The sequence below is a fragment of the Astatotilapia calliptera genome, chromosome 7, assembly GCF_964374335.1.
Source record: "Astatotilapia calliptera chromosome 7, fAstCal68.1, whole genome shotgun sequence".
Classification (NCBI taxonomy): domain Eukaryota; kingdom Metazoa; phylum Chordata; class Actinopteri; order Cichliformes; family Cichlidae; genus Astatotilapia; species Astatotilapia calliptera.
Window position 1 is genome coordinate 16128618 of NC_137428.1, and position 16621 is coordinate 16145238.

General features: G+C 40.8%; 1 protein-coding gene across 1 annotated transcript in view; it reads right to left on the reverse strand.

Moving 5' to 3' along the window:
• Window positions 1-350: 350 nt before the first annotated feature.
• Window positions 351-16621, reverse strand: part of LOC113025470 (netrin receptor UNC5D-like) — a 183134-nt gene continuing 166863 nt past the window's right edge. Inside the window, exons 14-18 of the mRNA XM_026173238.2 lie at window positions 14515-14745; window positions 10314-10463; window positions 8907-9071; window positions 8497-8675; window positions 351-6364 (exon numbers count right to left, since the gene is read on the reverse strand). Of these exons, the coding sequence (XP_026029023.1) occupies window positions 6166-6364; window positions 8497-8675; window positions 8907-9071; window positions 10314-10463; window positions 14515-14745 (924 nt within the window). The 3' untranslated portion in view covers window positions 351-6165. The remainder of the gene's footprint in view (window positions 6365-8496; window positions 8676-8906; window positions 9072-10313; window positions 10464-14514; window positions 14746-16621) is intronic.

A 16621-nucleotide genomic window follows, 5' to 3' on the forward strand; every position in this document is an offset into this window, starting at 1 on the left:
TTGATGTGCTATGTATTTAGAGATGCTCTTCTGCATAAATCGGTTTTAACAAGTGGTGATTTGAATTTCTATTTAACCCAAATCACAAATCTGCCTGGTCAGTCTGTGGCATCACCAGGGGATCTTTTACCCAGTGAACATATTTCCTCTTTTTCAGAGCATTCTGTAAACTGTAGAGAGGTTTATGTGGAAGTAGATCAGCGTCTTCTGAAATACCCAGAGGAGTAGTAGCAGAAGTAGAGTTGCTGCTACATGATTGGCTGATTAAGTACCTAATAAATTGGCCAGATTTAGGGCAGTTTAGCTAATCTGAAAGGAAACTGATTGTATCCTAGAGCAACAACAAATAATACCGTTTCACTGCATATTTATTTCAACACAATACAGTATATACAGTTTGAAAATTTTTGCAAAACTTTGAAAAAAAATGGGAAAAAGGACAAAGAATTGGCCCATAGGAACATCACCAGTGACTGTTCTCAACATTAACATTCATATAGCACTTAACTCAACTGTTTAGCACAGAAAATGCATTGAAATGTTTCCAACTAAACATACAGAAAATGCAATAAATTATATACAGAACCTTCTGAATAGATACTGAACATACCCAGCTGTTCGATACAATAAATAGATTTGTAGGATGCTCGAATTTTTAAAGGCAGCAGCAGAAGTAAAAAAAACAACCGAAAGAAAAAACAGTAAAATGAGAAAGTTTTGATTGAAACTGTCACCACGTTTCATGAACTCAGATCATTTTACTTAAGTTAGCATCTGTTGTTTTTCTCCCAAAGTGTCGATCTTAAGATAGTAGGCAGTAAAAAAAAACCCAAACACTTTACATCACACTCTGAACAAACTGAGATGGTAGCACTACTATAGGCTGGATTCTCCAAGGACACGTTATACAGCTTTTTAAAGTATACACATAACTCTCTTTCACACTGTCGCACATGTACACTCTGAGTCATTGAGTTTATGGAAAGGACACTGATGGGCACAAAGCGCATCCTCAATCTCTAGCTAGCTTATCGCCACTGCACGTCTTAGCATCGGAGCTAGCAGGTTTGAATGTTTCAGTATTCTCTGGAAACACCTCTGCAGTGTATATAAGATGTATGCGCATGGCATCAAACAATACAGCTTGCATATAACAAATTGCAACTAACAAATTAGTTCCTTTGATATGATGTATTATAATAATAATAATAATAATAATAACAATAATAAAACATTCTGGACAGATTTTTCCTATGACACCAAACCCACACAAAGAGGCACAATTAGTTAGAAAACTCATTTTTGTGATGCACAACACGGGTAACTGTAAAGCTTCTCAGTTTTGTTGTGACTCCTGTATGCATGTGTATACGTGTGCATATGTAGGGCGAGAGGGAAGCTGGCTTGAAGTAGTAAAAGAAGATGGAAAAATTTGGCATTTGAACATTTTCACTAAAGAAAAATCTCCAAAGTTCAAGGTATGTGAGACACTGAGTGGACAATCTGGGAAAAGGGGAACATTTGGCAAAGCAACACCTTCTTGTCCAAATCTTGAGCCAAAAAAAGTCTGACAAGTTTCCTCCTTCTGCCAAAAAGAAAAAAAGAAAAAAAGAAATTCTGTTAATTTCCAGAAACAAAATCCAAATGTCCAAAGTCATTTTTAATTCAAGCAGTGTCCACAAAATCTTTGCGAGGTGGCATAAATCAGAGAGTTGTCACTGTTTGTTAGAGAGCTGCATAGCATCGTGTGGTTCCTTCCCTGACTAGAAAGCTCACTGAAAACTAGGGAGAGCAGAGTAATGCTGATTCCACATGGAGACAAAATGACTTAATAAAGTATCTTCCACTCTGATGTAGAAAAATGGATACTGCCCATTGGCAGGTGCTCGGTGGTTTTCTGTGCTGCCAGAAAATACTGGCTATATCCCGTCTTTGTGGGTCAACCTTTCAATCAAGACTCACAGTCCTTTTCTTTGAATACAATTTGGTTGCTCAGTAGACCATCAGCTTTCACCCATCCACTGCAGCATTCTCAAGATGCTCAGCTTGGAGAAATGGCCTTTTTCAGGCTGTTTGTATTACTGCTAGACTTTCTGATATTTCCATAATAATAATGTGTAGGGTGGAGCAGCAGTACCAGAGCGACTGACTGTTTTCTTTATAAAAAGGCTCATCTCTGGCTGTATTTCTCATCAATTCAAGCACACATATTTTTGCATGCCCTCCTTCCCTTTATGCATTCTTCTCAATGTGATGTTTTTCTCCCAGTACTTGCCCTATAGAAGGCTGTAGATGGCTGGAATGGTGTGTATTTCTTGAGATCTAAAAAGACCCGAGCTAAGATACATCTGTAAATACGGTAAAGAAAAAAAAAAATCATAAAAATTGAAAGCTAATAGAAATGATTTGCCACACAGCAGCTTGCAGAGGATGCAGGGCAGATCCAGCCTTTCATCAGAAGTCATTTTCAAGGAGTCAGCTCAGGGAATGATGATGTATCAGTGGGGTATGTGTTAGATTATTTTTTTTGCTCTTTGGTGAGCAACTGCAGAAAAATGTTTAGCAACGCAGGCCAACGGTGCAGCTCTGCTGGAGATCCCCTGCACCAAACTCTGAATAGGTAAGATTGTTCTTCCAGATGATTCCTGCACTCCCATATGTGAGCATGCTAAAAGTTGGCCCCGTTCGTGTGGCAATGGAAAGTATCTCCTGATGGCAAACAGAAGAAGCAAGTATGGGAATAATGCAGCTGCTGTAGAAAAACAGCACTGCACGGACCAATTTCTTTTCCTGTTCATACATCAGTTTCTATTACTTTACTTGTTCACTATTGGGACCTGATTCTAATTTTGAAACTCTTTATATTCCGTCGTAAGTTTGACAAAAATCTGCTCCATGTAGTTTTCTCACAATTGAGAAAACCTGTTTTGGAGTGAATGGAGTTCAGCTGTTGAGCTGTAGCTGATGAATCAAGAACTCCACTGCTGTTAGTCCTCATTCAGCAGATATGCAGGTAATAGATGTCAACAGCATTACAAAGACATGAAAAATACATTACGATCTGCCTTTAGTCAGCACCATGCTGACTAAAGGCAGATCGTAATGTTATTTTGCTTTTCACACTTTTTATAAACTGGGAATGGGGGAATCTGAATGGGAAAACTGAAAAGACAGGAACGGACACTTTACACTCTTCAGAAGATACATCCAAGAGTAAAATATAGATATATAAATATATATCTTTACTGTACTGTGAGCTGTGTTTTTAAATGCTATGTTTAGATCCTGACTAAACGTAAGAGGTCTGACTCAGCATGCGACTACTAAGAGGGCGTCTGTCAATAAATTTCCTGCAGTCATGACTGCATTCCAAACTTTGGTCAGCAACTTTTTAGCTAATAGTGGAGAATCAGTCCAACTTATTCTGTGCTGTTCTTTGATGCAGACAGATAGAAAAACAAGGTTTGGATATGTTTGCTAACTGTGTACAGGTTTGCATTATTTTCAGTGAGCAGTCGTGGGTAACTGAAAACAGATTCCCAGCAGTTATTGAATGAACTGCATGTCTTTGTGCTATTTCCACGATGGCACGAATCAATAAGAAATACATTTTTTAGTATGAAGCCAGCATGAGCACTTCAATCTGCATCTTTTTCTGCCAGCTTGACCACAAAGTTGGGAGGCTAAATAGAAGAACTGTTCCACATGTTGAGAAATTCACTAGATTGCACACTAGTTTGTCTGTGGAAGGATACAGCCAACGTGGATCAATAGCAGACCATGACAACTGGATGGTTGTCAACTTTGCCCCCTCCCAGCAGGGGGCTTTCGGCTCAAATCACTTCCCAAACACCCTATACATATTTGGAAGGATATATGCATAGTAGTAGGCATTTTCTCTTGGTGCCAAAGTGGATAAGTAAAATCACCACACAGTAGGAAAGCTGACTGTGAGCGTACAGTATTCTCAACACGTTTTCGTGTGTTTTTGCAATATTTGACTAGGCGCATGCTAGCTAAAACTAGCTGCACAAGCTGAAATGATCTCAATTTAGTTTCGGGACCTGACCTGACCTGACCTCCATAGGCCTGTGGGTTCAGTGTCCTCCTTAGTCATCCTGGTTACCACAAATGCGTTTTTCATTACCAAATTGGATGAATTAGTTGAGCAGTTGAAGTATAATTGTGGAATTCAGCTGAGGGGACACAGCGACTTTACTAGGTAAGCCTGGACTCCCAGAACCTAATGTTGATGCTGGCTACAGCTAGCAATAAACTTAGCCTTTAGCTTAAAGATACATGGTGAAGCGATGGCATATAGTCCTGCATGTAATCTAATGTTTTTATAATCAAATTTTACAGGTAGGTACTTGAGATTTAGAGGTACCTTTGGGCACATGCTGTTACTCCTATGCAAGCCTTGCTATTTCTCTCCATTTTCAGCTGTAATGCTAAGCTAAGCAACTACCGGCTGTAGTGTCAAATTTTCAACATTCTTGGCAAACTATGTGCGATGGCTGAATTTCTCAAAATGCCAAAGTATGCATCAAAGTAAGAAAGAAAGCAGTGCTCTTTCAACATGCTGCTTTTTAAAATGTTTAAACCATGTCAAACTTTGTGGAGTGCCGTGGAGCACAGGGTCTTACTGAGCAGACGAACTCTGCTGAAAGTCTTCATTAAGAATTTAAATCCATCAAGAGTTTTAGGCATTTAAAAATATTTGAGCCTTTCAAGGGGGGTTACTAATTTAGGCAAATTTGATGGGTTAGAACCAAGAGACTGTCAGATATTTCTCTTCAGATGGAGTTCAAACAGCTGCATGATGCAACACCAACATGGCAATGATCTGCTGTCCAAACTCAAATAGTGCATATGTATATATTTTACACCTTTCTGAAACTCTGCTTAATCTCTTATCTGAGTTTTTGAACATGGACTGATTTCTACCACTGTGCAGCATGTGGGCTGTCTGGCCTTTCAGAATTCAATTCATTAAGCACATGAAAAGAGAGTGCCAACGCAGAGTTCAACACAAAGTCACTTTATTAAGTTGAGGGGGCAGCTGGAGCAACCGAATGTGGGAGCTTCCTGATCAGGATATCTTTTTTTTTATCTTCTTTTTCAAGTGGATGCTGCCTCTGCTTGGGAAGATCAGACAGGAGTAGAGGGAGTAAGAGATGGCAAAGTGTCTCTGAATAACCATTTCCTGGTATTTGATCATCTCCATGCTCCAGAAATCTTTTTTGTTTTCGTTTTACACACTTCTGTCCCCACTGTCTGCCTGCTATGAGGTCACTCACAGTAAAACGTAATTTTCCTCCAAATTAAGAAAAGAGACACTCAGGGATGGACCTCTGGCTGCATTGCTATATGAGGCACAGATCAGTGGTGGGTGAGTTACCCTCCTCTGCTGTCGGTGCTTTGACAGTGGACTCTGTCTGTTGAGCTGAAAAAAGTGTGTAAAATGACTCTCAAAGGCATTTAAAAAGTAATTTCTCATAAATCTCCATCTCCTTAGGATGTGGACTCCAGGTCCTTTTATATACTGATCACTGTGGAATAAGATGTTCTGACAAAATAAAGAGCCAATATTCATTTTTTCTTTGTGTTTTTAAAAAGCTTCAGCAGAAATATGTGCAGAAAAGAAAAAAAAAGCATGAGGTGTCAGTGACATAAAGAAAATATGGCATTACACTAAACATTTTGACAGCCCAGATGACTGTTTGAGGGCAAGTACCGGCACATCCAATCCTGGGAGGTCACGGCACCAACCTGATTGGCAGCTTCCTTAAAACACACTTTGTCTTCTTTTCACAGGCTTCTGTAATCCTTCAACACAGGGTATCAAATTGGTCTTCAGAAGTATCAGAAGTTGACATTTCTCAATGAAAGATGAATGTGTGTGTGTTTGTGTGTCAATTTGATATGCCTTTCCAAAGTTTCTTGGTGCCTCCTAATAACACATCTCTTGGTCATTTCCTGATTTCCTTCTGCCTCTATGGTTCATTTGGTTTAACAGAGGTGTTCCTTTAGTAACAGTCAATAATTAAGTTGCCCTGCTGGCCTCTGTGCATCTCCTCCACCTCACTGTAGGTTAGCTACTACACCTGAACATAAATGTTCATGCAGTAAAGGTTCATCATTTTCATCTGATGTACAGCCACTCTACGCCAGTTTTGTGAATTCAGAGTCCCGTTCCTCTTTGCTGCAGCTCAGAGAGACCGCCTTAGGGGAATGAACCTTGCTGATTTCTTCCAGGGCACTGGCCAGAGAGTCCAGGTCCCCAGAATCCGGGTGCTGGGCTTCCCATAGAGTCAGAATCACTGATGACGGGCTCTCCTGACATGCAAAGTAGCACAAGTTCCTGCAGAACAGGAAAAATCGAACATTATAATATTGACGATGGATAACAACCAAGTGAAGTAGTAATGAGGCGATCACTTTGCAGTTATTATGCCAAAGATGCCAATGCAAATCACTGAGGTAATTTTGCTTGTTCTAAGTACATATTTTTTTAAAAAAGGCACGATGAACAAAAGATGAGACTAAAAAGAGGAGTCAAAGCTGCAGGAGCTGGGATATCCTGAACTTTGTGCCTGAAATTGGTACAGGGATTTGTGAATATTCAGTCTAATCTTTCAATAGACCCTTCTTGCCTTCGAAATGGCAAATTCCTTTAAGCTTGTGTTATTTACAATTGAACATATCAAACATATCAAGTGTTCAAACTGTGCATTTTACCATCCATTGATCCATCCATCCAATTCAGGGGCTGGCACATCTGAAAAGGCACCATCAGTGCTAAAAGGTATGTACAGCTTTTAGAGGAAAATATGCTCCCGTCTAGGTTACAACCTTTTCAGAAAAGGTCGTGCATACTGCATCTATACATCACAACTTTGTAGCCTGCTTGCATTTCAGACCTTTCACCAACTGAAAATATTTGGATTTGATAACTATTATAAATCCTCTATCAGACAAGAACAGATATTTAGATAGATATTTACAGACTGTTAAAAGAAGAGGGGATGCTACAAAATGGTAAACATGGCCCTGTCCACACTTTTTTGTCAAAGTGAGTCAAAATGAGTCAATATTTGTCTTAAAATGGCACATTTCATATGTTTTCTATGTTTCATTTTTAATAACACGGGCTTAAGAGAATCATTGCATTCTGTTTTGATTCACATGGGTTTGTACGATCCTTTAGGGGTCGCTACAGCAGATCATCTGCCTCCATCTCATCCTATTTCTAGCATCCTCTTTTGCCACACAAACCCTCTGCGTGTCTCCTTCAACAACTCCATGAATCTTCCTCTTCAAGTCCAGCCTGGCAGCTCCATATTTACCATCCTTGGATAAATATAACTCTTATTTTTTAAACAATGGTAACAATCAATAAAAACATAATACAACACACCAGTAGAACAATAAAATTAAGCCACACTTTGTTGTGTGGTTCATGAGAAAACAGGTTTTAAATTCAATCTCCACTTATTTTCTTCCTCTGATGTTGTTACAGCACCTCTCCAAGAGAGTGCACTGTTTCATTACAATGGGATTTCATTTGTTGCCTTCTCCCTGTCTTTGCCAATCTACTTCCCACCTCTGTATGCTGATGTTCCCACACACTCAGAGAAATAATTACAAAAATCAGCTTAACTAGGTAGAGACATTCCCATTAGATGCTTCCTGGTGTGTTTGGCTGGGTAGAAAAAGCTCAGAAATCCTTTTCCCCATTTCTCAGTCACAGGTGTTTGTTTTCAGACTCAGCTGAAGCGAAATTCCATAATCACACAGTTTCCCGTCATAGCTTCTTAGTGAACTTTTTCCCTCTCATGTGTCTCCAACTGGCAAGATGGAGAGTGTACTCACTGTCAGTACTCTCTTCCTCAAGTACTTGATGGAGCTGGGTGCACAGATCTAAAGTCTTCGTGGCTATAAGCACTTGATTATTGACTTCTCCTTTGAAGCACAAATAGAGATCACCCCATCAACAAACAACTGAAATCCTGCACAGCCTACGCAAATAACTGACCTGGCACAACCTCTCGAGAGGCTGGAGGACGGAGCACATGCAGAGATGCTGCTAATGAGAAGTGCTAACATGAACACATTTTCTTGCCAGAGGCTGGCCTGTCAGCAGTCAGAGACCTTTCTTCAGATTTCTACAAAACACTGCATCTCTTCTCTACAGTATTCTGGCTGTGCCTAACATTTCTCCCTTTCTCTGCATGTGTTTTACGATCTATAATGAAACTGGCGGTGTGGCATGTTATTGAAGGCTGGAGAAGATAATTTCTGACGTGGTGTCTAAATTTCAGATTTAAACAAAAGTCTTCACAGTGGGAACAGTGTTTACATTATGGAACATTTTCCATTTTCTTCCTCGGACCTAAAGAAAACATACCTGCTCTTTTATTTGACTCAGCAGTATGTAAATGGCAGCTGAGGCACGAGAATGAAATGCAGCATTCAGAGTGTTAAAACTCAGACCTGTCTATGTGGAGCTTTTGAGCCAGGAGCTGCCAGTCCTTCCCGTTGGCATTTGCGGTGTCAAAGGTGGTGCTGATCCGCTGACGGATGGACAGGGGGATTTTAAAGGCCCTTGACCCTGTCTGGGAGGTGATGGTACAGTCCGACTGCGTGAAAAAGGGAACCACTCCCTTTTCATTCTAGTAGCAAGACAAAAAGTAAGAGATGTCAGGGTGATTTGATGCAAAAAGTTTCTCCTCCTCAACGTGAAGACAAGGACAAGGACTTTGCAATCTATAGATGAAAAGCTCCCTGAGAGGCTCATTAAGCAAGCTCTTAAATCAAATCAAGAGTTATTCAGCGCCGTAAAAGAACCTATTAACAGGCCGCATGACTGCCCACACACCACGCCTTCTCTGAGTGCTACTCACCTCCACTACAGACGTGTAGACCTGTAGTATCTGCTCCTTGCCCGTGACCTGTCGGATGCTGATCTTGCAGGAGAGCTGAGACGAGGAGTGGCTGTATCGCTCCAAAGTGAAGGCACACTGCAGGGGATGCTGGTTACTGGCCCACACCTGAGAAAAGGAGAACTCCTGCGGAGCAAGGAGAGACGGGAGGGCGGACAGGATGAACATAATGATGAAAGGATTAGGCTGGTGGAGACAACACACTCATTAAATCCCCACTAAAGACATTTGTTATTTGAATCCTGCTTTGCCACCCGCTTTGCTGTTTACATGATTAATTAAGACTGAACGAGCGGCCTCTTTAGCCAATCGATGATGTTGCCTAATCAAGAAGTCTACCCATCAGAAGGAGCACCGGTGGGTGTTAGAGCCCTCAGGATGTAAATACATTCTGCTAACCACGTGTAAAGGCTACAATCATTAGTGCAAAAACTTAACTACTGCTTGAGAAAAAAATGGTTAAGTTACAAATGCACGAGCATTCTTAATAAAGCAACTAAATACCAAACTTACCTGAAAGTCCAGAGATGGTCAACATAACGACACTACTGACATCAAACACTTCATTAACTTATTTTTAATTTTCCACATTTTAATACTCCTAATACAAAACCCATACATGTAACTGCAACCTGTTGGATCAGGAGCTGTGCTGTGCTGATGGTATTAGGGCAGCTCGCACTACATTTCCTCCAAATAACTGAAAAAACTAAAAGTAACAGAGCTATGCAGTCTAAAAGGTCCATTTCACCTTCAATTACTAACTACTGTGTAACCCAGACAGTGGTGCAGTAAGAACAGGTCAAAAACACTGTTCTACAGATGAATCATCCTCTCTTCAGATCCATCAGACAGCGGGACAAACTCTTATAAAAGCCTCCTTTAGACAAGAGTAGTGTCTGAATGAAAGCCTGTCGTCGTCTTCCCTGCAGCACCCTCTCACAGCGGCTCTTCCCTGAGAAATCCTAGTTAGTATACTTGGGGCATTATAACAGGCTAATTCTGCTAATAGGATGTCACTGGTGGGATAAACATCACGGGGGAGAGCAGAACATGCAGCATGGAGACCCCAAGGAAGATAAGCATGATATGAGAGTGGGTGTGTGTGTGTGTATATGCCTTGCCTGGAAGTCATAATTAAGTTCGTAAGGGTGTGTGTGTGGGCGAGATAGCCAGCCATAGTGATCCCCTGCTGTGCCCTTGCTGCTGTCCTCTGGCTTTGATGTGACCAAATAAAAAAACAGGGAAGCTGATGAAGGTGCACAGCTTCCTTCATTGTGCATGACCGTGACAAACACTGAACATGCACACGCAGTTAACACATGTCCTGCTTTTGACTCGAAACGATAGAACACAGGAAGTGCCTACCTGGCAGGTGGTGAAAGGCTTGATGCTCCAGAGCAACTGTGGGACATCCTGGATGGATACCTGGAGGCTGAAAGTGTTCGCCTTAAACAGCATCATTTTAGGCTCCTCCAGCAGCCGCCCGCCCCTGCTGCGCTCGCCCACTGCCACCTCCTGATAAGGAAAGGTGTGACATGTTTTTTTTCCAGTGGTGGGGTACGGGTTAGCAAAGTACAGGAAAAAAAGGTTGTTAAGTGTCAGTGTGTCAGGAAAAAGACATAAAGACAAAAGAGCACAGATTTGAAAACATGCACCAATGAATCAGAGCCAAAAGTTCAAGTTGAAAAAGGGAAGAATGAAAGAAACTGAGAACAGCTCAAACAATTAGTTGATTGAAATTAATCATCAGCTACATCAGCCTTAGTCTTTGTCTTTAACACTGAATTAAGTCACTGTGGATTTTGAACTGTTGGTTGGAGAAAATGAACAATTTAAAGAAATTTGTGAATATTTTCTGACAATTATTGACCAAACAGCAATGGTCTGATGAAAGTAATACCCAGCATTAACAGTCAGATTTGAACTAGAACTTTTAAGCTATTTCCCTAAAACCAGTCTGAAAAATGTGACCAAACATTATATTTATTTTTCAAATGGAAAAAAAAATGGAAGAAAAACTCTGTTTTTTTCCCCCCCTGCCAGACGGGCTTGCACTCTTTTAGAGCAACTGTGACCATGAATGTAAAAACATCATTTTTATGCTTTCAAAATGTGCCCAGACTGAGTGGGTACTAAAAATACTAAAAGCTCCCTCAAAGCAGAGAGAAAATTCACAATAACAATATTAATATGCAGAGTGACAGGAACTTACTGTGCTCCACAAAAAAAAGAGAGAAAGACTGCGTAGGTTCCCCATTTATTTAGGTGTGGATAGGTAAGTTAACAAATGAATGTCGAGGGAAATAACAGTGGGAATGTCTAGTGCATAGCCCTGAGACGCAATGACAGCCGCTGACATAACAAATGCTTTTCTAAGCTTTCAAAGCAACTGCCTTTAGCTGATGTTTGTTACAGCTGCTCTCTCTTCAATCTTCTTTCTCCAGGTAAAATGCCCAAAAGGGTTTCAATCTGGTGAGGTCTGAGTTGTCACTGATAAAAGCTTTGGTTTCACAGCCAGTGTGTTCGGTGGCCACAGTCTTGTGAGACTGGGAGAGCTCCTTTGTACGCAGCCAAACAAAATTTATCTTCAGATTTCCTCCTGCTGCTGCCGTCATCTGCTGCATCATCGATAAAGGCAAATGAGCCGCTTCCAGAGGCAGCCATGCTCTGACATGATCCGTGTTATATTGATGCAGTGAAATAGTTTGTCTTTCTCCATACTTTGGCTTTCCATCACTTTAGAAACAGTTAATTATTGATTGATTGATTGATTTTTGCAAGAGGCTCCTTGATGCTGCTTTCACAGTCTCCTCTGAGCAGATTGTGATGATGATGATTGTGCCACTGACCACTGTGTCGAGGTTTTCGTCCGCAATCGCTGTTTTTGTGGGCAACCTGTTTATTAAGTCCACCACAGCTTTCCTTTCCGTTTTTGTCTTAAGACCTTTCCACAATTGATCTATTGCATCTGCTGTACTCCTCAACATTTTTTTTGTTTTCTCTTGTTATAGTGTATTTTTTTAAAAGTCATGGAGCATTTTCTGGGTGCTCACATTGATGTATGCCTCCCAGCATTCTTAACAGATAAAAAGACAGAGTAAAATGAAGGGTACACAGCTGCTGCCACCTTTTACGTGTTAACGATGCATGTAGTTGGAAACATCCGGGGCAGCGACTCACAGCTGACTTTTGCACATATGAACAGAGAGACATTAGAATGGCTAATTGTATAAAATTACTAAAATATTCAGGAGCTTTCAGAGCCAGTCTCTGGAAATTTATTCGCCTAAAGCAGCAAAAGCATCAAATTTCACTCTGTTGTTGAAGGGCTCTGTATGCGTGCATGTGCTGGCGTGTGCTCGACTTGCATGTTTGTGTTTACATCTTCTGTATCTTGGATTTGCAGGGAAGGGTGGGAAAAAGAGCACAATGCAAACGACACAGGCTGCCTTGAACCTGATCGATTCCTGCTTCAAGCTCACAGGGGAAATTATTTGTCGTATGGAGCACAAACAAAGGCAAAAAAAAGAACAAATGAACAAATAACCAAGTCTGACTGATGGAGAGGTGGAGTAAATTGGCTCTTGGCACCTACATCCAATTTCTCTTTGTTCACTTGGAATTCTGCCTCTGGGGTGGAGCCAAAAAATTCAAGCAGGCCGAGCGGCTAAGGGACAGCTCTCAGCACAACTTCAGAATAATTTAATTAAAACAGCAAAGAAACAATCATTGAAAAAGTCGTGTTTTAAACTGCAGCATCTTTTAACAAAGAGGTACATTTGTACTTTTGAGTCTGGCTTTCGCTGCGAGGAGAAAGGCAAACTTTTCATCACTCAAGAGCACACCAGTGAACTTGTGCACCATCTCAGACTGTGTCTGATTCTAAGACTCGTCACATGGAATGCAATACTGAAACACATTTAATTAACAGAGAGCAAATTAAATTACTTAAAGAAAGGGCAGAGACGCAACCTTGAAGCATCTGTTGTCTTTGTAATTAAAAGTCCCTCTTTGTCTCTTCAGGCATCTCCCAGCGGCTATGTTACAGAACATATCTTCAGTGGAGCACAAAAAAACTCTTCCAGACAGCAAATCTTCTAGACAAAACCACCAGCAACTTTCCAACTTTAAAAATGGCACCTTCTTTTAACTTACAATTAAAATACATTTAATCTCCAGACCTGATCCTGCACCATTAGAAGATTTGAATTTCATCAAAGGGGGAAGATTTTTATTAGTGGGACACCAGAAGGCTAGGCTCATTAACTCTTTTTTTTATGAAGGGTACTATGCTGTCATGTGTGATCATGCTATAAAGATTCAGGCATTTTATTTGTTTAAAAGGCAGTGAGAGTTAGAGGTTTTTTAAAAATCATCTTTTGGGCTTTTTCTGTTATTACATAGTACATTGAAGAGGAAGCAATAAAGAGAGAGGGAGCCACCGAGGGCTAACAGGTCAAAGTGGAACCCAGGCTACTGCATTAGCTTTGCAGCATATTTTACATCTTACATAATCTATTCAGACTTCATTATACATCATAATTCTAAGGAAATAATATTGGTCACCAGGCTAGCAGCATAACTCTGTGAATGTAGGTGTAGAGGTGAATTCTCTGCTCTTGAACTGTAGTACTACCACTAACTTTACAAGGGAAATACTTTGAATTTGTTACTTTAGTTATAACTCTGCAGGTCACCTTTAATCTGGTCAAAATTTTTGATTCTCCAACGCTCTGTTTAGCTAAATATTAGCATATTGCAATGATAACATCAGCCTTAAGCTAAATCACAGCTGCAGTGATGTTCAGCAGCCTTTATATGACTTCATGTGTACCACTGAGACAAGTTTGGCCATTTCAAACAAAACAGAGTTTGTCCTTCCTTTGTGTTTTCTTTTTTTTGTGTGCTTCTCTTGATGTTGCATGAAGGGAAAATCATGAATCTATTTTGTTTTTGTGAAGTTAAGCAGTCTTTTTACCATTTGAATGCAGTTCAATGAGTATGTCAATGAATAAGTGAATACGTCACAGGTCAAAGCGACTTCAGTACGTACAACAGGAGGAAAATGAGTCAACCTTCAAAGGCACTTTCGCTTTTTTTTTTTTTTTTTTTAGCAATAAGTGAAGGCATCACTGTTCATTTTTGATGTGGTTTAGGCTGCCTTCAGATCAGTAACACATTCAGCCCTTTACTAGGTGGAACTGTCACTTTCAGTTCAGAACAAAACTAGCCTGCACCTGCACAGGAGCTTAATAACTCAGCAGCAGGCTGTTTACATCAGACTTATTAGATTGTTTCTGTCACTTTCACAGTCTTTAAATAGACAAAGAAGACAAAAATGGAGCATACTGTGTGTCTTTGTGGAGCATCCAATGGCGCTCTCAGCCAATAGTTAGTGGTGCTCCACTGATAAAATCAACTGAGTAATCAAGTGGCAAATGTAAGTATGTGAGTATGCTAGTACGAGTTGAGGTTTATTGATAAAATTATTAATGTAGGAAACACCTACATTCATATAATGACCAGGTATATTCCTGATCTTCATCATTTCTCTCTTCCCTCTTACCTGAAATGCATGGGGTGTGTCGTCCACACAGTAAACCCTGAGGGTGAAGCCCAGAGAGTTGCTGGCATCCGGACTACCAAACACAGCCAGCCTCAGACGCTTGCCTGCCTCCTGATTCAGCGGCTCCCCCACCAGAGCGTAGCGACCTGGATGCTCCAACAGCACATGGCACTTCTGGGCCTCCAGCAGACAGTAACAGGAGGTGCTCTCCTCGTTTACAGACATCACTTCCTTTGGTGGTAGGGACATAAAAGGAGACTAATTTAGGTCCAGGATTAAATGTAATATGCTTTTTCTTACTTTGGTTATATTATGCATATATGCACACATGATCCGCTGCATTGGTGAATACTCACATTAAACACGGCCAGAGTTTCAAACACTGATATTTGTATATCTTCAAGTAAGCCCTGTGAGCCAAATGCTCTGGCTACAGAATGTTTGAACACTCCAAGTCAGACAGGTTTTTTTTGACTCTTGGCTCCGTATGATGTCAATGAGAGCAGATAGCTCTGGCTGTGAGTAGAAGCCTCACCCACCTGCTGCTCAAACCCTCTGTTTGCAAGGGGCAGTCAGTCGGAAAAAAGCTTGCTTAAAGGAAAAGTGGAGGGAGCTAAAACAGCTTGTTTCAGACAGAGGATTAACTGAGGGGCTGCAACGAGGCACAGTATAAGTTAAATAAGTTTATTTTAAGCTGTCAGTCATGCACAGGAACTCTAGTAGAGTCCAAGGATAAAAATATGGAGGTGTTAAGTATAACGACTTCAGTGGCTTAGTAATTAATCATAAGAACACTGTAATATTGGAATTCTGTCATACTCGTGATTTTTGATGCATCCTGAGTGATACTGTTGTTGAAAACGGGTTTCAGGAGGTTGAAAAAATTCTAATGTGTCTGTCCAGTACAGTCTGCTTTTTATTTTTTCTCTCTGTTGGCAGGCACCTGCCTTCAGCGACGCATCTTTCGATAGCTTCATTTTGAACAATGTGTCTGCTGACAAATTAAATCTATATAAATGTCACAAGGCCTGAAAGGACCCGGCTGGTAGCGCGTCACAGACCCCCAAGGTCAAGCAAAGGTCTTAGTGGCTCCAGGGCATAGTGCTCTTAAATTACTCTCAGCTTTTCAGTAATGCATTTCACTTGTTAATATGAAGACACCACTTGACTCTGCATCACTGTGCTCAGCTGTGCTGCAATCATGCATGCTATATGTTCTTTAGTAGTGCTGACTGTAATGCACATAACTGCATTAAAAACCTGCTTTAAGTTTACAAACTAAAAGCTTAACCACATCCAGCCTGTATTGGCATGATTAAGGCAATAGTTTGTAAGCTGACTGCTTGGACATTATCTCATTGGCCACCATTTCCTGTAGAAAATAAAGACAAATAAAGACTTTGAATGGTCATGCAGTTAACCAACAATTCACGGGAGCCACTGATCAGCGTTTTTGCATTGCTGTTAGGCATTTTATTAAGACACTTTGCAGACAGTAACTTGGAATCTCTCCCTCGTACATAGACTTAAACAGGACCAGGAGCTGTGCAAAGCTGAATGACGGCCAAATGAATAATGACACATCTCACTAAACAGATGGGGATATAGTAACACTGACAAAACGGATTAGTGGGGCGCAGTTGTATCCAACGGCCAATTGCTACTCATCTTGTGCTCAATTCTCCCTAAATCACCTTTGGAACATAACTGTGACCCACAGGTTCCCTCTGCATATGGCCTGGCTGAGGCATATAAAGCAATGTAGGGTAATTTAGTGTCCCATAGCTTCCTAAACCTGCCCCATTAGCGCTGGAGCAGACATGAAGGATCTCCATGACATAGCTCATCCCCGCCAGGCAGCCAGGGAAAAATGATAGAGTCAAAATCTAGTGTACCAAAGTGCAGACTTTAATGGGAATGGCACTGAGAGGCAGACACAGTGAAATAGAAGCGGAGGTGGAAGAAGGAAAGAGAGAAAGAAAGAGTGGAAGAGGAACCTCCATCTCCCATTATATCACTAATTCCAGAGATTAGATTTTGAGTAAGCATCCTGTCTGAGATAAAGGCCTCATTATTTCTCAGTGACAGAGATGGTCCACAGCTTTAC